The 21,518-nt window shown below is 57.2% G+C and overlaps 1 protein-coding gene across 1 annotated transcript; it reads left to right on the top strand.

Annotated features, from left to right (window-relative positions):
• Window positions 1–16,064: 16,064 nt before the first annotated feature.
• LOC143388488 (regucalcin-like) lies at window positions 16,065–19,104 on the top strand. Its single transcript, XM_077107782.1, has 5 exons — window positions 16,065–16,332; window positions 16,818–17,033; window positions 17,428–17,559; window positions 18,619–18,773; window positions 19,054–19,104. Exons 1-5 carry the CDS (start codon window positions 16,065–16,067, stop codon window positions 19,102–19,104), a joined length of 822 nt encoding a protein of 273 aa, XP_076963897.1.
• Window positions 19,105–21,518: the final 2,414 nt, after the last annotated feature.

Raw genomic sequence — 21,518 nt, 5'->3', positions numbered from 1 at the left:
AGATCCACTGACAACTAAAAAATATTTTAAAAATTATGCAGAAAAATTTAAAGAATATTAGTTAAAAATTGAATAGAAAAAACCTACTGCACAGAGCTGGAGGCAATGAGGAATTACATAGAAAAATAACTCAAAAATAAATGAATCAATTAGCATACAGAACCTTGGGCTGGTATTCTCCCACTGGATGGGATCCTGGGATCATCAGGGCTCAAGGCTGACTGTCATCTGCCCTTTAACAAATTCTGATTTTATTTCAAATGTTCATTATCTATAAGCAAAAAGAGAGAGAAAAAGGTGACTTTTCTAAATTTATTTTATGGTATATCAAATCCTGATATAGTCAAGATAATTCATCCAATGCAGGATGTCAGTGTTTATACAACGGACGTTATTTGTGCACCATTACAAATATACTGCCAATTAGCACATCAGCCAGGGAGCTACTCATCCTAGACTAGCAGGGGCAGAGTCTGAAGGAGGGGGAGGGAAGGTCAGGAGGAGGAGGAGGGGGCCTGGAAGATGGCTGGGGTCTGGAGAAGAGGCAGGGTCTTAAAGAGGAGGAGGGTTGGGCTGGGGTTTATGGCTCAGTAGTAGAGCGCTTGCCTAGCATGTGTGAGGCACTGGCATCAATTCTCAGGACCACGTAAAAATAAACAAACAAATGTAGAACTTTAACAAGACGTAGTGATATGCTTTCTAAATTGAAAAGTAGAAAAGAAAATGTCTATTTAAAAAATTTATTTTTAGTAAAAATATTTCTTAATTACAAAACTCAGCTATTGACTTGTCTCTTACACATTGCAATGACTTGAGTCCTTAGGAAACTTCATCTACAGTGGTTTTAAGAATCATGCAGGGGACTGGGGTTGTGGCTCAGCGGTAGAGCACTCACCTAGGATGTGTGAGGCCCTGACTCAGATCCTCAAAAGCACATAAAAATAAATAAAATAAAGGTTTAAAAAAAGAATCATGCAATATAATACTTGACATTGAAATGTTTTCTTAGAAAATTTTCATCGAAATCTGGAAGAGATATTGTGGTGTATATATATAAATACATAATGTTTTTAAACATATCTCTGGATACCTGTGATCCTTGAGTTCTGCCAAATGACATTGTGTGTGTATGTAAAAATATATGTGTGTGTGTGTGTGTGTGTGTGTGTGTGTGTGTGGGGTGCTGGGATGTGGCTTTATAATAACAGTGTATCCCTCTGTGTGTGTGTGGTGCTGGGATGTGGCTTTATAATAACAGTGTATCCCTCTTCTTAACTGTTATTATAAAGCCAAGTTCCTTTTATTCTACATTCATCTTATCATCATTTAAATGCATTACCACATTCATGGACAATGAATTATTTTGGCAGAAGCTGTAGAGCACTTGAAAACTAAAATGTAAGATGCTATTTATTATAGATCAATCAATTCAAGATAAATGATTTCTAATTTGAAGATGTAAGCCAGTAGAAAAGCTAGATTGGGCTCATAAACACCTGACTCTTGGTGCAGGCACTGACTTCCTCAACAAGACCCATAAAGGTCAAAAAATAAAACCAAGACTCAATAAGTGGAATGCCTTCAAATTAAAATGCTCTCACAAGTGAGGGAAATAGGATCATGAAGACAGCCCCTCAGAATGGGAGAAAGTCTTTTCCATCTACTTTTCCAACAAGGGATTAATATCCAGAAATATAAATAACTCAAAACACGTAACAACAGAAAAATGAATAGCTCAATACAAAAATGGGTGAAAGAACTAAGCAGACATTTCTCAAAAGGAGAAATACAAATGGCCAAAAACATGGGGAAAAAAAGGTTCAACATCCCTGGCAATCAGAGAAATGCAAATCACATCTACATTAAGATTTCATCTAAAGTTAGAAGGGCAAACATCAGGAATACAAAAAACTAACAAACTCTGGTGAGGATAGGGAGAAAGGTACACTCACCTGTTGTTTGTGCAGACGAGTGCAACCAACCACTATGGACAGCAGTACAGAGATTCCTCAAGAAACTAGAAATGAAGCCATCACATGATCCAGCTGTTCCTCCCACCCTTTTTTTTTTTTTTTGGTTTTTTTTTTTTTTTTTTTGGTATTTACCTAAAAGAACAAAAATCAGCATGCTATAGGAATACAGCCATATCAATGTTTAAGCCAGCACAATTCTCAGTAGCCAAGCTATGAAACCTTCCCAGGTGTCTGTCAACAGATGAGCAGATAAAGAAAGCATGGCAAATACACACATCAGAGTTTTACTCAGCCATAAAGGAGAATGAAATTACTGCATCTGCTGGTAAATGAATGGAACTGGAGAACATCATGCTAACTGAAATAAGCCAGACTCTGAAAGCCAAGGTCAAATGTTTCATCTTATACACAGAAACTAGAGGTAAATAAGGAAACATAAAATGGGGAGATCCCATAAAGATAGAAGGGAGGTCAGTGGAATAGAAGGGGATATAGGGGGAGAGAGGAGGGATGGGAAAAGGGAGGAACTGCAGAATGAAACTGACCAAACGATCTAAGTACATATATGACCACACCACAGTGAATCCCCCTCCATGTCTGTCTACAAACCACCAGTTTAACAAAACAATAAAAAAATAGAAGGAAGACCAGTAGAGAAAGGGGAGCAGGAGGACGGAGGTGGAGGGTACATGGAAATACTGGGGTGAAACTGAACAAATTATACTCCATGCATGTTCGCATACATCAAAATGGACCCCACTATTATGGATAAGTAAAATGCACCAGGGCTGGGGTTGTGGCTCAGTGGTACAGCACTCACCTAGCACATGTAATGCCCTGAATTTGATCCTCAGCACCACATAAAAATAAATAAATAAAGGTACTGTGTCTAGCTACAACTAAAAAAATATTTTAAAAAATTTTCAAAAGAGGGAAGATGCACATATACTGACAATTAAACTGGAATTCTCTCAACCAAAGAAAAATGTGGTTCATGAGTTTAGTTTCATGAGTTTAGTTCCATGAAATGTGGTTCATGAGTTTAGTACATGGAATAAACTTTCTTAATATTTTTAGATGTAGATCAGACAAACACCTGTATCTTATTTATTTATATGTGGTGCTGAGGATCAAACCCAGGGCCTCACACATGCTAGGCAAGCACTCTACCAGGAAGCTTCAGCCCCAGCCCTGAAATACATTGTTAATAAATTTGTTACAAATAACATACTAAACTGAAATAAAGTAGTGGGCTGTTAACACATGTGCTTTTCCATATTGCCGTGTTCTTTTCTACTACTTTGACACCATTAAAACAATAAGGAGGGCTGGGGTTGTGGCTCAGTGGCAGAGCACTTGCCAGGATGTGCGAAGCACTGGGTTTGATTCTCAGTATCAATAAATAAAACACAATCCATTGACAACTAAAATAATATTTGAAAAAATAAGCAATAAGGAACACAAGTAATGGAGTCTCTCCTGGGCTTAGAACCCTCATTCATCATTCCTCCTTCATCCCACCCAGGTTCTCCAGGAAAAACCTGGGGTAACTGTAGGAAGATGATGAGGGGCTGGGGCTGGGGCTCCGTGGTAGAGCAGTTGCCAAGCACGTGCAAGGCACTGGGTTCAATCCTCAGCACCACATGAAAATTTAATAAATTAAAAAAAGGTATTAGGTCCAACTACAACTAAATTTTATTTTAACTTATGGCAATATATACCTAATGTAAATTATTTTTAAACAGACGATGAGGGTCACAACCTAGACCTGCTGCAGAGCCAGCCTGAATGAAATAGTGAAGGAGCAGGGCGCACAGCCAGGCTCTCCTCAGCCCTCAGTCCCAAGGTGGGGCTCTCTCCTCACCAATACCACATTTCCCACACCTGCTGCGGGTCATTCCAGAAGCTTCTAGTGCATCTCCCTCAGGCAACTCAGAACAAGAGAGCTCCAGGCATCCCTAGAGACATGACGCAGTGTCCCCAAGCCCCCCAAGCCAGCATCCACCGGAGGTAGCTCTGAGGACTAGGGCGCTGCAGCTGTCTCTAGAGACATGGCCCATGAGGGTCCCCAAGCCAGGTGGCTCCCTGAGGCAGTCTGAGGAGAAGGAAGCTCCAAGGGTCCCTAGAGACATGACCCACAGTGTCCCCAAGCTAGGTGGCTCCCTGAGGTAGCTCTGAGGAGAAGGGAGTTCCGGACATCCCTAGAGACATGACCGGCAGTGTCCCCAAGCTAGACATCACCCTCAGGCTGCTATAAGGAGAAGGGAGCTCCGGGCGTCCCTACAGACACAACCGACAGTGCCCCCAAGCCAGGCGCCCACCTGAGGCAGCTCTGAGAAGAAAGGAGCTCCAGGCATTCCTCGGGACGTGACCCATAGTGTCCCCGAACCAGGCATTCACCTGAGGTAGCTGTGAGGAAAAGGGGGCTCGGGCCCTCCCTGAGGGGCACCCACAGTTTCCAGGAGCCAGGCTCTGCCATCTGGGCCCTGAGGAGAAAGCTCACCTCTCACCCTGAAGGAGGTGGACTGGCGTCAAAGATGGCGACGAGGCCCCACCCCTGATGACCACGCCCCCCATAGGCACGAGACTGGATGGCCACACCCCATGGCTATGGCCCCTGATGACCACGCCCTGCAGGACCCTGCTCATGCTCAGAGGTGCCCACCCCTAGGTTCCTGGTAAAGCTCAGCCCTTTCTCCACTCTCAGCTGTTACTGGATAAAACCTGTTCCCACTGCCCTCAGGAGGTCTCAGCACATTCACTGGCGGCAATGAGTTGGGTAGGTGATTGGTTAGTACAACAGGGGGATTCCTTTGAACTGATTGGTTTAGGCCATGAGGGGTGGATGTGCTAAACTACATGGTTTCCCAACATGTTATCAACCACAACAAAGTACTTGGGGGTCATCTGGCATCCCGGGTATTTCCCTGTCTCATGCTGATTGGAGGTTGCTAGGGGATTGCTATGGGTCCTCACCTAGCCTGAGTCAGGGACACCTGGTGCTGCAGACCTCTCCTGTTATTTACAGACAGACAACTCAGCAGGGTGGGTATGTGCCTAGGAGTGCTCTGTGGGTTATTCCAAGGACAAGTCTTGCACAGGCTTTGCTCTGAGGTAGAGGCTGGTTTCTCAAAAATGGAGTCACATCAGTTTCACAAGGGACATCACCAGGGGAGGGGGAGGGGAGGAAGGTGGTCAGAAAAGGGGTGGTGGGATATCACCCAGGGAGGGGCAGGGGGAGGAAGTTTGTCAGATACAGGGTGATGGGACATCATCCGGGGAGGGGGAGGGGAGGAAGGTGGTCAGATACAGGGTGGTGGGACATCATCCAGGGAGGGGGAGGGGAGGAAGTTTGTCAGATACAGGGTGATGGGACCTCATCCGGGGAGGGGGAGGGGAGGAAGGTGGTCAGATACAGGGTGATGGGACATCATCCGGGGAGGGGGAGGGGAGGAAGGTGGTCAGATACAGGATGATGGGACATCATCCAGGGAGGGGGAGGTTGAGGCATGAGATCCGGTATCTGGTGACCAGTTATCAAGGGTGGCTCTGGCTACATTTGGGTTCACAGGGACCTGCTGGATGGCTGCAGGGCTTCCTGCACCTAAGTGTCGCAGGCAAGCAGAGACAAACAGCCACGTGATCAGAGGAGACCACTCCAGAAGGTGCGATTTCAGCTGAGGCCCAGAACAAAAGGAGCAGTGAAAAGCTGGGGATCCCGGGGTCTGAAATGCACACCAGGTGGACAGAGGATGGACACCAAGAGCGGGAGTTGGGGCGTGTCCAGGAAGGACAGGAAGGGCCGAGGTGCCAAAGGGTACAGCACTGAAGAGAGCCCAGGCCCTGGAATGGCCGAGTGTGTTCGGAGAAACCCGAGAGACAACGAGAAGAGCCGAGGGCGGCTGAAGTGCCCAGTCTTGATGAAGAGAGATGAAGGGAGCCAAGTGACCTCGGATGGGCCAAGTGTTTGCGGAAAGGGCCGAGGGTCCAGGGCAGAGTGGAAAAGGGGGACTCAAAGAGCCGATGTTGGCAGGGAGTAGTCGAGGGCCAAAGAACGGGTTCAGGGGCGGCGCAGAGTGTCCAGGTCCTGAGCGAACCGCAGGGGGCCACGCAGAGGGCACCGGGAGGGCCAGAGGCGAGGGACGGGCCGGGGGCGATCGGCAGGCAGGGAGGGGAGCGGGGCGGCGGGAGGTGCTCTGGGTCCCGCGGGGAGTGGGGGCGGCGCAGGCTTGGAGGAGGGAGGCCCTGGAGGACGATGGGATCCGGAGTGGCCCAGGGCGGGAAGGGCAGAGCCCAGGGCGGGGCAGGCATGGCTGGGGAGGGCCTGGGGCGGGGCAGTAGGGCGTGGTGGAGGCCTGGGGCGTGGGTCCGGCCTTCAGCGGGGACGTCCTAGAGTCAGCCCAGGTCAGGTGTAGCCTGAGAACAGCCAGAGGAGCACCACTTTCACTTCTGTGGTCAGTGTGGGAAGAGGACACGACACGTGGGAGCCTGTGTCCCTCAGGAAGCCTCCCTGCAGAAGTACCCAGCCCGACACCCCTCAGATCTGATGAAGTCCAGGGCACAGAGCCTGAAGAGTCCTGGCAGGGATGGGGTCTTGAATGTACCCAGGACACTGCGTCCTCCCCCAGTCGGCACTCGGGACACACCGTCCTCCTCCAGTCTACACTCGGGACACAGTGTCCTTCTCCAGTCTACACTGCAGACACAGGGTCCTCCTCCAGCCTACATTCTGACACAGTGTCCTCCTCCAGCCTACATTCGGACACAGTGTCCTCCTCCAGCCTACATTCGGACACAGTGTCCTCCTCCAGCCTACACTCGGACACAGTGTCCTCCTCCAGCCTACATTCGGACACAGTGTCCTCCTCCAGTCTATACTCGCAACACGGTGTCCTCCTCCAATCTACACTCGGAACACAGTGTCCTCCTCCAGCCTACACTGGGGACACAGTGTCCTCCTCCAGCCTACACTGGGGACACAGTGTCCTCCTCCTGTCTACACTGGGGACACAGTGTCCTCTGCAGTATACACACTGGACACCTCATCCTCCTCAGTGACCTTGGCTTCCCATGGGAGTGACCAGGAGGAGCGCGTGTGTGCACACCCCAGACAGTAGACAAGGCACTTCCCTTGGAGGACACCTGTATTCAAGGCTGCCCAGTGGAGGAGGCCCCCGCCTCCAGCCCTGTCTGTGGGACTCTCCATTCAGAACTTAGACTTGCCCTAGCAACAAAGGTACCTGGCCCACAAACCCAGCTAAGACCCAATTCCCCTTTTCCTGGCCCACGCGGGAAGGACTCAGCCCTACTCAGGTCCTCAAGCCCTGGGAAGAGCCCTGTTGGCTCCCCAGGCTGCCTGCCACCTGTGCAGGTGTAACAGGTGAAGGGTCTCGAAATGAGCTTCTCCTGGACACGGGGCCCTCATGCAATGCCACTGTGCTCCCAAGAGAGAAAGGGGGGACACAGACACAGAGGAGGAGCCACATGGAGATGGAGGAAGAGACTGGAGCGAGGGGCCACCAGCCCAGGGCCACCTGGAGCCCCAGGAGCTGGAGAGGCAGAAGGAGCCTCCCTGGAGCCTGTGGAGGGAGCTGGACACCATTGTAAGAGGCAGGTCCTGTCCACATCTTGACCCCAGAACCTGTGAGTGGGACCTTGTGTGGAAACAGGGTCTTTGCAGAGGTCGTTAGTAAAGGGTCCTGAGATGGGCTCCTCCTGGGACAGGGAGCACTCATGCAATGGCCATGTCCTTAAAACAGAAGAGGGGACAGACTCAAAGGAGGAGCCACGTGGAAGATGCGTTTCCAGTTAAGGCCCCAGGTTGGTGGTCACTGGCTCCAGCAGACCCTCTGCTGTGTGGGTCTCATGAAGCAGATGGACCCTGCTGCAGCGGTCACCAGGAGCTGTGCGACACGGTCTGGACGAATGACCATGGAGGAGCTGGTGTCTTTGGGGTCCTTCCTGTTGTCACATGTGGACATCCCACCTCAGGTGCTGCACAAGCCCCCTGTGCAGAGGGCCATGGGGACCCTCCCCTCATGCTGACGGGGCCTCACTGCTTCTGAATCTCAGTTTTGATGTGAAGTCAGGACTGATGTCCGGTGTCACTACCCACTAGACCAGAGGGCCCCGAACACCCAGTGCCCACCCTGGGGGCTGCCCTCTACCTGATGATCTTGTGCTGTGTACCCCAGGCCCCTTGGCCAGACTGACTCAGGTGGGTCAGAGGTCAGCTCTGCAACAGGTGGGGACCCTCAGTAGTGTAGCAGGACTGAGCAGGGAGAGGGAGGGAGGGGTACAGGGGGTGTGAGCAGGGAGAGGGAGGGAGGGGTACAGGGGGCTGTGAGCAGGGAGAGGGAGGGAGGGGTACAGGGGGCTGTGAGCAGGGAGAGGGAGGGGTACAGGGGGCTGTGAGCAGGGAGAGGGAGGGAGGAGTACAGGGCATGTGAGCAGGGAGGGGGGAGGGAGGGGTACAGGGGGGTGTGAGCAGGGAGGGGGGAGGGAGGGGTACAGGGGGTGTGAGCAGGGAGAGGGAGAGAGGGGTACAGGGGTCTGTGAGCAGGGATGGGTGGGTGGGTGCCCCGATTCCCTCTACACGCAGATGACCTTCCACTGGGCACCCCACCCCACAGTTGCCATGGTCACCCTAGGTCTACAGGATGCAGGGTTCCAGTCTCTCCATATGAGAGCCCCCTCTTTCTCCCAGAAGCTCTCCTGGGACTATGGGGGTCATGCCTTTGGGGCAGGGTCTCCCAGAGACTCTCTTCTGGTTAGGGAGGTCCTTGCTGCCCAGGGCATGAGTTCTGTGGCCCGCTAATATCAGTGTCCACATCCACTGCCGGCCCTGGGAATGCAAAAGGCCCTCTGCCACCTGATAGGTAGGGATGCGGACAGGGAGGTGACCTGGAGGGTCTTGGGGCCCAAGGAGTCAGCAGGGTGCTGAGAAGAGGGGCAGATGGAGAAGGGACAGAGGGGACAGGGAGACAACTGGAGTGATGAGGACCCAAGCTTAGGGCCTGGGGTCCTGGGGGGGGAGATGCAGGAAGGAGCTTCCCAGGACCCTGCAGAGGACGGCCTGCCCTCAGGATCCCAGCCCCAGAGATGTGGACCAGAGGCAGGAGGTGCTCTGAGCCCCGAGGGTGTAGGGCTGACGGCGGCCAGCAGGAGGCGCAGGGAGTCTTCTGAGCATCAGCGCCGCTGTCAACCTTGAGGCAGGGACTGGGTCCATCCCATGGTGACACACAGGGCAGGTGAGCAGGGCGGTGCTGTCCTGGTCCTGCCGGCGCTGGACACACAGGGGCAGATGGGCGGGGCTGTACTAGTCCTGCCCGCGTGGACACACAGGGCAGGTGGATGGGGCTGTCCTGGTCCTGCCCGAACTGGACACACCAGGCAGGTGAGCCGGGCAGTCTGATGAACAGGTGCTCATGGAAGGTGACCTTGACACAGACTCAGGGCTGTGACGTGGGCAGTGGCAGGACCCAGAGTCACTCAGGAGAGGCTCAGGTGAAGGCTCAGGCCGCAGCCTGGGGAAGAAGTCAGCCTGTCACTTGTGGGAGAGGAAAGTGCTCCTGCGGGACCCTGAGGCCCAGCCAGGGCTCATGAGGGACATGGAGTGCTGGGCGCAGGAGGAGGGAGGCTCAGGCCCTGGGCTGCGGGATTTGGTGATGGAGGAGCGCTGAGCCTCTCTCTCAGGGAGACGTCTGTCCCCAGGCAGACCACAGCCTGAGCCCCACCTTGCCCCTGTGCCTCTCCCAGGAAGCAGCCTAAGGCCAGCTGACCCAAGGCTCTGGCAGACCCAGGGTGCTTTCCTGTCACAGGGTCCCTGGGCGACAACACCAGTCAGGAAGGAGTTGGGATGGGGGGTGCTCAGCTGAGCCCCAGAGGGAGCCACTCCTAGACAGGAGACGTGATAAAGCAGTGCCACCACTCACAGACCCAAAGAGAGGAGGGCAGGGTCTCATGCTCTGGACAGAGGGAGCCAGCTGACCCACCAGGGGGCAGGGGGCATGACCCCAGGGCCTAGGCCTGTGTCGGGGTCCAGCGAGTCACTCCAGCAGGTCTCCCACAGGGAGTACCGCCTGGTGGGCTCACCACAAGCACACAGGTCATTGTACCTCCCAAGGTGCCTCAGGGCCATCACGGCTTCAATGGACAGCAAAGTGGGACGGGTCCAGCAAACTATCTCCAGCTGTCCCACAGGGAGGAAGGAGTGTCACCAGGAGGGTGAGAACTGGACACTGTCCATGTGACTGAGCCCTGCTCTGGTGGGGGAGCCCACCCCATGCCAGCAGGGTGGCAGCAGGACATCAGAGGAGTCATTAGAGGGGACACAGGCTCACACTGACTTGGCACAAGGCTACTGCTCTGGGGGAGCAGACGGGGAGAGGGTGGTGCCAGGGAGACCTAGTTGAAGAGGCTCCCAAACCCAGGGGTCTGCAGAGCTGAGCAGAGGGGAGGGGGGGAGGAGCCCCAGGGCCCAGGGAGCTGCAGAGCTGAGAAGGGGGGAGGGGGAAGGAGCCCCAGGGCCCAGGGAGCTGCAGAGCTGAGAAGGGGGGAGGGGGGGAGGAGCCCCAGGGCCCAGGGAGCTGCACAGCTGAGCAGAGGGAGGCAGGAAGGAGCCTGGTGGACAGGACATCTGGAAGGCTGGGATGAAGGGCCAACTTTGGATGCAATTTCATGGCCCTGTTAGTGTCCTCCACTTGGAAACAAGGAGTCACAGGGGCTGAAACCATTTTGCCAGTCCAGTGGGATCTTCTCCCCCAGCCTTGGAGGGCAGAAGGCTGAGACCAGGGGTCACAGGGCTTAGCTCCCTCCACAGGCTCCAGGCAAAACTTGTCCAGCTACAGAGGGAACTTTACAGATGGCGGGAGTGCCAAGGTGGCCTTTCAGCACTTAGCCAGTGCAGGGGAACACTGGGGCTGATGTAGGAAATGACCACAAACCAGCAGTTGAAAACCACAGGACCTTGTCCTCTGCCAGCCCTGGAGGGCAGAGGCCAAGGCCAGGGGCCCCAGGCTGAGATCCCTGCACAGGCTCCAGGTGGCCCTGGGCTGGTGGCCCCCTCACTGCAGTCTCTGCCTCCGTCTCCACGTGGGTCCTCCTCTGTGCCTGTGTCCCCTCCTCTGTCTCTAGTGAGGACATGGCCATTGCATGAGGGCCACCTGACCCAGGATGGTGTCATGTTGAGATCATTACCTAATTACATCTGCAGAGACCCTACATGCAAAAGAAGCCCTGCCCGAGGTCCCAGTGCACTTGGGGTGCTAGTCACCCCACTGGGGTAGGACATGAGGAGGCATCCCAGGTGGGGAGGAGGAAGGCAGGTGATTGACAGGAGGAGGAAGGCAGGGGAGCAGGGGCGAGTGAGCCAGCCCATGTGGGATGCCTGATAGACTTCCAAGCAGGGTGCTGGGCACGGAGTCCCGTCTGGGAGCCCGTGTGTTCTCATCTACAAACGGGGGAACCATGGGCAGGTCGGAGGGTGTAAGTCATGAGACAGATGAGATCATCCACCCCAGGTGCAGAAGGAAGCTGCCCCGGGCTCCAGGCAGGGCCTGGGAAGGGGCCAGCGTTTGGCAGGTGGAGGACGAGCACTCTGGAGGTAGGCCGGACCACCAGGGAGCGGAGAAGGGTGGGTGCCTGGCGTCCTGTTGTGGGGTCACAGGGGCATGACAAGCGGTTTGGTGCCAGGGCCCCTGGAATGTGGGAGCAAAGGGCATCTGGGGCTCTGCGCCCTCACAGTGTGTCTCTGGGAGAGCTAGGTGCTCTGCATGGAGGCCCATCACCCTGCCTGCCCAGCCAAGGGACTGCCTGCCACCCTTGGTTTCTCTCTCCAGCCCACTGTACCTTCCCACCAAGCCAAGGCAGCATTGTGTCCTGATGCTCAAGATGTCCTGAGGTCTGACACTGTCCGGCTGCTGTCTTTCCTCGGCTTGAGCATAGAGAGGAGAGCCATGGGGATGGATCAGGGGCCACCTCAGCCATCTTGACCTCAGGGTCCCACATGGCTCCCTAAATATGTCCCCTTAGCTTTGAAGAGTTGCACATCACTGGTGGTCCTGGGAGATGTCTGCTTCTACAAGAGCCCTGCAGAGTAGGTGTGTGTCCTGCCCACTGTGGCCAGAGAGTGAGTGGACACACCCATGCTGGGGTCGCTCCAGGGGCAACTACAGGCTGCCCAGCAGGGGGGCCTGGCCTGTCTTCACACCCTGAGGGCCAATCAGAAGAACCAGAGGGCCCCTCCCAATCTGGGTGAGATCCAGGGCTACACACTGACCTCACCTTGAGCAGGAGCCTTCGGGGTGAGGGGGCGCCCCCTGGCTACAGCCAGTGCTCCCAAGAGCCACAGCACCTTTCATGGAGTGGACGAGCTCCAGGTCCAAGCTCTCCATCCATTTTCTTTTAGACCCCCTCCACCCAGGCGGTGGCCTCTCCTGGGCTGTGGGAGCAGGAACCAGCCCCCAGCACCCACCTTGGTGGTCTCCCAGACAGGCGCCTGCAGTCCGGGGCCCTAAGGAGCTCTGGGACCAGGGTTGGGGTGAGGATGCTGCCGAGCGCTGGCTGGAACCCAGAAGGAGGAGGTTCCCAAGGGAGTCCTTCACCCAAAAGTCTGGTTCTAGCCCACGGGGAGGGGACCGTGGAGCCTGGGGTCCTTGGGTTCCGGGGCTGGAGCCTGGGGTGTGGAGGAGCTGGGCTCACTTAGCGGCATGGAGACGTGGGTGCGGGGACTCCACCTCCACCACCAGCACCTCTCCTTTAGGGACAGGGGACGACATGCCTGTGCCAAGCCCTGGTCCACAGCGGGAGGAACCCGTGGCTGGGGGAGTGGCGCCCAGACCATCTCAGAGGGCGGAGGAAGACGGGGGGAGGGGGCGCTGGTGCCTGTGAACGTGTGGGTGACACAGCCAGGTGTGCGAGGCCGGGTCGGGTCAGCAGGTGAAGCTCGGGGGTCAGCAGTCCGTTCTTTACAGGATGCCTGTGAGTAGAGCCCTTCCCATCGCCCCGCGTGCGTGTCCAGGGCTCCCCGTGCCTCCCCTGCGCCCCCTCTGCGCCTGCCCAGTGCCCTCTGTGCCTCCCCAGGGCTCCCCTTCGCCCCCTCTGGGCCTGTCCAGCGCCCCGTGTGTCTGCCCAGGGCTCCCGTGCCTCCCCTGCGTCCCTCTGCGCCTGCCCGGCCAAACCTGTGCTCCCTGTGAGCCTGCCTGGGTGAGCCCGTGGACCCCCAGTTACAAGCCGGCGCGCTTCTGCAGGAGCACAGTGTCCCGCTGCCCAGGTCAGCGGCTGTGCGAGGGGAGAACCCAGGAAGGCTGGGGAGCCTAATGGTCGGCCCTAAGGGGAAGTCTCATGGATGCCTGGCGGGGCGCTGGCCGCGACCTCGGGGGTCTCTATGGAAGCGAGGTCCCAGGGGCTGCTGCTTCTCCCACTCTAATGCAGAGCGCACGGGCGACTCCTGCAACTGCTACCTTGGCTCTGCAGGACACAACAGGTGACATGCCACCGCCTGGGGCTCTGTTGATTTGGGGAAGCACAGAGGGAGGGACCGAAGGGGAGGCGGAGGGGAGGGCGGAAGGGAGTCGCCGCCCCCACCTAGTGGAGCCTTCAGCTGGCTGAGGCCAGAGGGCGGTGGAGTCCCAAGAGCTGAGCGAGCAGGACAGGACCAGGGCTGAGGAGCACGTGAGCCGCCCCAGTATGGGAGCCCTGGCCTGCTGGGCCTCCTGGTGCTGTCCAGGAAGGGCCCTGTGAACTGAGTCCCATGGAGCGCAGGGGTCTCACAGCAACCCAATTCACAGGAGCATTGAGAAGTGAGCCCTTCTGGGGCAGAGGTCTCCTGGGCGGAGAGGCCAGGGTGTGTGCTCCAGAGCCAGCCACCTGCAGATAGCACCCACCCCAGCCTCTGAGCCTGGCCCACCTGGCTCAGCTTAGCAGCCCCTGCTTCCCAGGCTGCAGGTGGGGGGCCTGGAAGGTGGGGGAGGTGGGCAGACTGTGCCACCAGAGGAAAAGGGGGACTCCTGGAACCTTGCCAGGGGGTGCCTCTTCAAGTGACGGGGCACCTGCACGTTCTGTCGACCTCTCGGGTCATGCAGAGTGACACGAGGCACAGAGGAGCCAGGAGGGGCGTGGGCTCGGCCTGCTCCCTCTCTGCATCCCCTTGTCTGCCTGGGTGAGGCTTCATGAGCAGAAGAGGGCTGTCCTTGAGACCACAGGATGTCACACACCCGGGAGCGCCCAGCCTGCACGGTCCAGCAGCGATCACCTGATGACCAGGAGAATGGGACAGAGAACAGGGCACTCACAGCCCTGTCCTCCTCCCAGGCCATGGCGTCCCCCAGGATCGAGGCTGTCATCCGGGACAGGCACAGGATGGGGGAGTGTCCCATGTGGGAAGAGGAGACCGGGCAGCTAGTGTTTGTGGACATCAACACCAGGACTGTGTGCTGGAGGAACCCACTCTCTGGGGAGGTGCAGACTTAAGTGGAACTGGGGCCTCTAGATGGTGGAACAAAGGAAGTGGGCCTGGGGGGCTGCAGAGGGTGGGACAAAGGAAGTGGGTCTGGGGGGTGGAGACTTTGGGCCAGAGGAAGTGGGCCTGGGGGTCTGCAGAGAGTGGGACAAAGGAAGTGGGTCTGGGGGGTGGATACTTTGGGCCAGAGGAAGTGGGCCTGGGGGGCTGCAGAAGGTGGGACAAAGGAAGTATGTCTGGGGGGTGGAGACTTTAGGCCAGAGGAAGTGGGCCTGGGGCCTGCAGATGGTGGAACAAAGGAAGTCATGGGGGGCTGCAGAGGGTCGGACAAAGGAAGTGGGCCTGGGGGACTGCAGAGGGTGGGACAAAGGAAGTGGGTCTGAGAGGTGGAGACTTTGGGCCAGAGGAAGTGGGCCTGGGGCCTGCAGAACATGGGCCTGAGGAAGTATGGGTCCCCTGGAGATCCAGGTGCTCCTGGGAAGGGAGCTGTGAGACCATCCTATGTGCCCAGGGCCCCGTGTCCCCTGAAATCCTGGGACTCGTTTAGCTTTGAAGCTGTCCTGCCTGCTTGTTGACCCATGTCCCTGAGGTCCTAGGGCTCGTTGGTACCTTTGCCACAGGTGTCCAGCATCACTCGTGGCCTGAGGGTTGCAGGGGCCCAGCCAGGGCACCTGCTTCTTCAGCACCTGTCCCCCTGCTCCAGAGCCCCTGAAGTGTGGGCTGTCACACCCTGGGCACAGGACAGACTGTGGGGTGGGAAGTCCTGGTGTATAGCTATAGTTGGAAGGACCAAAGCCGGGCTTGCTGTCATCCAGGTTAAATCCTGGAAACACTGACATCCTCCTGGCTGCTGTGTGGAGCCCGCACCTGGATCTGACCCCGGGGTTATGCCTCACATGCACCTGTCCTGACTCAGGAGCTAGGGTGGGGGTGACTGTGCATTTTCCAGGCTCATGTGTGTGCATGGACCCACACACCTGGGAGGTACCTGTGTGTCTGAGAGACTTGCACACCTGTGTGGATAACGACCCCTGTGGATTCACACACCTGGGAGGTACCTGTGTGTCTGTGTGGCTTGCACACTTGTGTGGCTGATGACCCCTGTGGATTCACACACCTGGGAGGTACCTGTGTGTCAGAGGGCTTGCACACCTGTGTGGACTGCTGACCCCTGTGGATACACACACCTGGGAGGTACCTGTGTGTCTGTGGGGCTTGCACACCTGTGTGGATGATGACCCCTGTGGGTTTTCTGAGGAGCAGAAGCAGCACTCTGGGAGCATCCCCCACTCACCCTCCCCCTCCCCAAGGGCAGGTGCCACTGTCCCCCTTGCAGATCAAGGCTGGCCCCAAGTCTGTGTCTGGCCTCAGGCGCCCTCCTGTGGAGCCTGCCCCAGGCCCAGCGTCCTACCCGAGGGCTCAGGGGCACCCGCGGCTCTCACACTGGCACTGATGTGAGGAGAGGCCAGCGCTCTCCACTCCTGCAGTCCTGGTGGCCCTGCAGGCAGGCTTGGCAGCCTCCAGTCCCATCTGGAGGCCCTGTGGTGGCCATCGTGGGGAGGGGGTGCAGAGAGGTGGTCCACGCAGGCCCAGCAGGACTGGTCCTGTGCTGAGACGTGCTCTGTGCCCTGATGGTGCCTCCTGGCGGGAGCCCCGTGGGTGGAGTCTCCCGGAGAAGCAGCAGCCGGGCCACCCTGCTGTCCTCTGTCCTCCCAGGAGACCCTGTTGGCTATGTGGCTCTGCACCGAGAGGGCAGCTACGTGGTGGCCTCTGGCACCTGCCTTGGCCTCCTGGACTGGGAGAAGGGGCAGGTGGAGTGGGCGGCCTGGCTGGACCAGGACAAGCCCCACAACAGGTTCAACGACGGGAAGGTGGACCCCGCCGGGAGGTTTGTGGCAGGTGGGCTGCTGAAAGGACTGGGCCAGGCCACCTGCAGAGCCTCCCGTCATGGCGGGTGCCAGCTGGGTGGGGACCTCAGGAGCCCTCCCCAGGACGCTGGCAAGCAGCCCCCGGGGGCCATGCAAATGCTGGGCAGCCCACAGGTTCCCTCCCACTCCAAAGCCCATGGCTTCCATGTCATTCTTCCCAGATCCCTGCCCAGAGAGGACCCTGGGAGGGTCGAAGCCGCCAGGGTGGGGCAGTGGCCAGAGGCCATTCACGTGCGGCTGAGGGCCCTGCACCTCTGCCTGAGCAGGACTCTTCCCAGTGGAACATCCCTGGGGTCCCCCCTTTGCCCAGCATAGAGGCTCACTCACAGATGCCGCCTGAGGGCCATCCTGCCTGCTGTCCCCCAACTGAGGGTGACCACAGCTCTGCACAGCGGGTCTGTGTGGGGTGGGCAGGACAGGGTAGGGTGCTGACCACTGACCTTCCACTCTCTCCAGGCACTATGCCAGAGGCGTCCGCCACAGGAGTGTGGGAGCCGGGGCAGGGCTCCCTGTACACACTCTATGCTGACCGCTCCGTGGTCAGACAGCTGGACCAGCTGGGCATCCCCAACGGGCTGGACTGGTCCCTGGACCATCACAGTCTCTACCACGTGGACGGCCTGGACTACTCTGTGCGGTCCTATGACTACGACTTGCAGACAGGAGGCCTGGGTAGGGGCCACCGTTGCTAGCCCCCCACGCCCTCCCCAGAGGAAGGCCTCCGTGGCCAGCCCCCACACACTCCCTGGGCGGGGCCACCGTGACCAGCCCCCCCCACACCCTCCCTGGGGTAGGAGCCTCCGTGGTCAGCCCTCACACCCTCTATGGGTGGGGCCACCATGGCCAGCCCCCATGCCCTACCTGGGCGGGGCCTCCCTGGCCAGCCCAGCACGCCCTCCCTCAGGTATGGGCCTCTGTGGCCAGCCCCCCACACCCTCCTGAGTCCCCTCCTGGGGTCCCAGATGCACCACGGGGTCTGTCACTCCCTCACGTTGTTGAGGCCACACTATGTCACCCCCTGGTCTGGGCAGTGAGGGGCCACGCGCCTCTGTCTGTCCTGCCGCAGCAAACCCACAACTGGTGTGCCAGCTGGGGCCAGAGCAAGGCATGACAGATGGGCTGTTCATGGACACCACGGGGACACTCTGGGTGGCCTGCATTGATGGAGGAAGGGTGATCCGCATGGACGCCGAGACAGGTGTGTGCACAGGGAAGTCGGTCAAGGAGGGGCCATGGGGTGCTCTGTGCCACGGTGTTCAGGGTCCAGGAATGGGACCACTTGCTTGTCCAGCTACAGGGGGACCTGTGCAGATGGGCAGTGCAGGGAACACAGGGGCTGATGTAGAAAATGACCACAAACCAGCCGTTGAAAACTACAAGACCTTGTCCTCTCCCACCCTGGAGGGCGGAGGCTGGACCAGGGTCACAGGCTGAGCTCCCTGCACAGGCTCCAGGGGGCTCCTCCTGCCTCTCCAACTCCTGGGCTCCACGTCGCCCTGGGCTGGTGGCCCCTCCCTGCAGTCTCTGCCTCCGTCTCCACGGGGCTCCTCCTCTGGGTCTCTGTCCCCTCCTCTGTCTCTTGGGAGGACATGGCCATTGCATGAGGGCCACCTGACCCAGGAGGAGCCCATCTCAGACCCTTCACTAACGACCTCTGCAGAGACCTGTTCCCACACCAGGTCCCACTCACAGGTTCTGGGGTGCAAATGTGGACAAGACACACCTCTTACCATGGTGTCCAGTTCCCTCCATCAGCTCCAGAGAGGCTCCTCCTGCCTCTCCAGCTCCTGGGCTCCAGGTGGCCCCTCACTCGAGTCTCTGCCTCTGTCTCCATGGGGCTCCTCCTCTGGGTCTGTGTCCCCTCCTGTCTCTTGGGAGGACATGGCCATTGCAAGAGGGCCCCCTGACCCAGGAGGAGCCCATCTCAGGACCCTTCACTAACAACCTCTGCAGAGACCCTGTTCCCACACCAGGTCCCACTCACAGGTTCTGGGGTGCAAATGTGGACAGGACCAACCTCTTACAATGTGTCCAGCTCCCTCCAGGAGACTGGCCTCTCCAGCTCCTGGGCTTCAGGTGGCCCTGCTGACCCCTGCAGTCCATGAGGAAGGGCAGACTTGGGGATCAAGTGCTGCAGGTGCCAGGGAGAACCAGCCGGCCCAGGGCCCCACTGGGGAGTGGGCACAGTCAGGCCACCTGGGGTCCAACAGCAGATGGGTGGCTGGGCTTCAGGGATGTACCTGAGCTTTACTCACAGGGACGCGGCTGTGCACCCTGGAGATGCCAGTGTCCAGGGTGACATCCTGCTGTTTCGGGGGGGCTGACTACTCCGACCTGTACGTGACCTCTGCAGCAGACAGCCTGAGTCCAGAGCAGCTGTTGCGGGAGCCGCAGGCAGGACACGTCTTCAAGGTCAGTGGGGTGTCCCTGCCAGGGTCAGCTTGGCTCCCAGCCATGGCTGCTCAGCCAGGTGTAACGCATCTTGACCTAGGGGACTGGAGCGGGCTTGGCAGCATCCATGGGGACATCTGTCCACCTGGAAAACAGCCCTCCCAAGGCCGCATGTGCCCTGCTGTACACAGAGACGTTTATGGGAGGTTTAGGAAGCTGGTGTGGCTGGCACTGCCATGGCTGGTGCTGCCGGGAGACTCAGCTGTGCCCAGGGACTCACCTCCACCCTCTCCTCCCCCAGGTCCTGGGCCTGGGGGTGAGAGGCCTTGCATCCTGCCACTTCTTTGGCTGAGGAACCCCACCATCCAATGCAGCTTGAGCCAGGACTCCGTCCCTGGGGTCAGGCCAGGCTCGGCTCTGGCAGGGCACTCCCTGCCTGACCGCTGTTCACAGCTGATAATAAATGTGGCCACCTCAACGTCATCTGTGCAGCTGCTGCCCTGGGATGTGGTCCCCCCCAGGACTGCCCCATGCTATGTCCAGTGTCACCCAGCTTCAGCTTGTAATGCCCTTGTGTGTTCTCCAAGGTCCCCACAGGTCACCTGCATTCCCCAGAACATGTGGCCACACTGGTGTCTCTGAGGTTGGCCTCTCTGCCTCCACTTGGTGCTGGGTCACTGAGAGCTGGAACCTGAGCATGGGCTGTAGCTGTGCTGGACGTGCACAAGTCCATCAGCCAGGGATCGAGCTGGACATCAGTTGCCTTCACAGCACTGGGCGCCCAGCACCTCTACTTCCAAACAGCCCATTTACCCCTGGAAGGCACCCACACTCCAGCAGTACCCAGTCCCCTGCCCAGCCCCATCATCTGCCCACTGCCTGTGTCTCAATGGCCTGATGTGGATAGGTCCTGCCCATGGAGTCCACACTATGTGACCCTCTGTGTCAGGTTCTCTCACCGAGCCCCAGGTCTCAAGGTCCTCCCACTTGCAGCACGTGTCAGAGCTGAAGTCCTTTTCAGGACTGAGTAATATTCCATCATGTGGATGGACTCGTCCTGTTCCCCATTCCTCTTCAGTGGACAACTGGGTTACTTCTCCTTTCTGACCCTTGTGCATGGTGCTGCTGTGAATGTTCACACACAAGTTTTCATTCCAGCGTCTCTTTCTGGGTCTTCAGGGACGTACCTAGGCTGGAGGTAATGTGGAATGTGAACTCCCTGCGTAACCCCGAGAGGCCCCTGCGCACTGTCCCTGCACAGGGGCTCCATGCTGCCCTCCCACATACACATGCTAAGAGTGACGTAGAACGTTGAGTCCCCGACTCCAGAGGGCTCAGCACAGAGCTCCTGGAGGTCCCCACACAGGTGGCCTGCAGCTGCACACGGCTCTGCTTGCCAGCTGCTGGGAGTCTCTGTCCTGGGGTCCCCGTGGTCATGGTGGCAGAGTGCAGCTTGTGCTGTGGGCAGGGGCAGGCAGTGCTGTGAACAGGAAGGCCGTCCTGGGGCTCGAGCCTCCATCTGGGAGTGAGGCCTGTGTGGAGTTGGTCCTGGCCGAGTGGTCAGTCCTGCAGAGGGGCAGCTGGCCTGGGAAGAGGGAGAGACCTGGTCTCAGGTGCAGCCCCTGATACAGGGTGCTGAGGGGCCAGGCGGGGACCTTAGGGAGGCCAAGCAGGGGCCCAGGAAGTGGGCATCCTCCTGCTGACCACCACTGTCCGCTCAGGGGCTGGGAGTCCAGGAGGCAACTGTGTGGGAGACCAACTTTGACGTGACTGAGTCACACTCCCCCGCTGGGTGCTGAGGCGCTCAGTCACAGAAATGTGGCAGAGCTTTCCCCACCTTCTTGGGTTCGAGGGTCGGTGTCTGGGGTATGGATTTGTCTTGCTACAGCCCATGGGTGGACCTACGCTCACCTGTTCCTTTGTGATATAACCCTTGCCCTGTTTAGGGTAGAATCTTCCATGGAAGTGCCTTGTGGGTCCCCTTCTCTTACTGTGTCCTTGGGTGTGGCCTACCCAGGTGTCAGTCAACCTGCTGACAGTGGACATCATGAAGATAGACTCAGCCCCCTGAAACCTGACCCCTTGCCTCATTTGAATAGCTTCTCCTCAATAAAAGGGGTCAGTGCATGCTCTCTCTCTCTCTCTTCCTGAGGACCCTTAAGGTCAGAGGAGCTGTCACAACGACCCCAAAGAAAAAGGTATTTGTAACTCTTGTGTGGTCATTTTGCACAGCCCAGTCAGCCCAGTTTACCTGGAGTGGCCCCTGAGCCTTTTAGTTGCAAGAAGAGAAACCTGGCACATGATTTTAGAAATTCAAATGGAAATGAAACCCATTAAACACTATTTGTCAAAAAGTGGTGATTTAACAAGCTTTGAAAACTATATTCAGTGAAATGAAAGTATATGCAAACCAAAATTTCCACAAAAATTGACTCATAATCATCCATAACTAAAATTTGAAAAAAAAAATTAAAGAGAAACAGAAGAAAATCCATGTAATCTTAGTGATACTGTGTGTGTGTGTGTGTGTTCTGGAACTGGGGACCAAATGCAGGGCAGCACACATGGTGGACAACCTCAGCTACATACAACCTCAGCTACAATACTCAGCTACATCCCTAGCCCTTGGTGATGAGTTTTAACACACAATACTAAAAGTAAATTGGCAGAAGAAAATATTGATAGCATGGACTTTATAAAATCAAATTTTTACCAAGTGTGGTGTTGCATGCCAAGAATCCTACTTACTCAAAAGGATGAGGCAGG

The sequence above is a fragment of the Callospermophilus lateralis genome, chromosome Y (genome assembly GCF_048772815.1).
Source record: "Callospermophilus lateralis isolate mCalLat2 chromosome Y, mCalLat2.hap1, whole genome shotgun sequence".
NCBI classification, from domain to species: domain Eukaryota; kingdom Metazoa; phylum Chordata; class Mammalia; order Rodentia; family Sciuridae; genus Callospermophilus; species Callospermophilus lateralis.
The sequence above is the reverse complement of the archived record's forward strand: the minus strand, read 5'-3'. Positions and strand labels throughout refer to the sequence as shown.

Coding starts and splice junctions, on each gene's coding strand:
- LOC143388488 (XM_077107782.1), top strand. CDS start 16,065: ATGGTGCCTCCTGGCGGGAGCCCCGTGGGTGGAGTCTCCCGGAGAAGC. Junction 17,034..17,427: donor CTTGCAGACAGGAGGCCTGG/GTAGGGGCCACC, acceptor GTCCTGCCGCAG/CAAACCCACAACTGGTGTGC. Junction 17,560..18,618: donor CCGCATGGACGCCGAGACAG/GTGTGTGCACAG, acceptor CTTTACTCACAG/GGACGCGGCTGTGCACCCTG.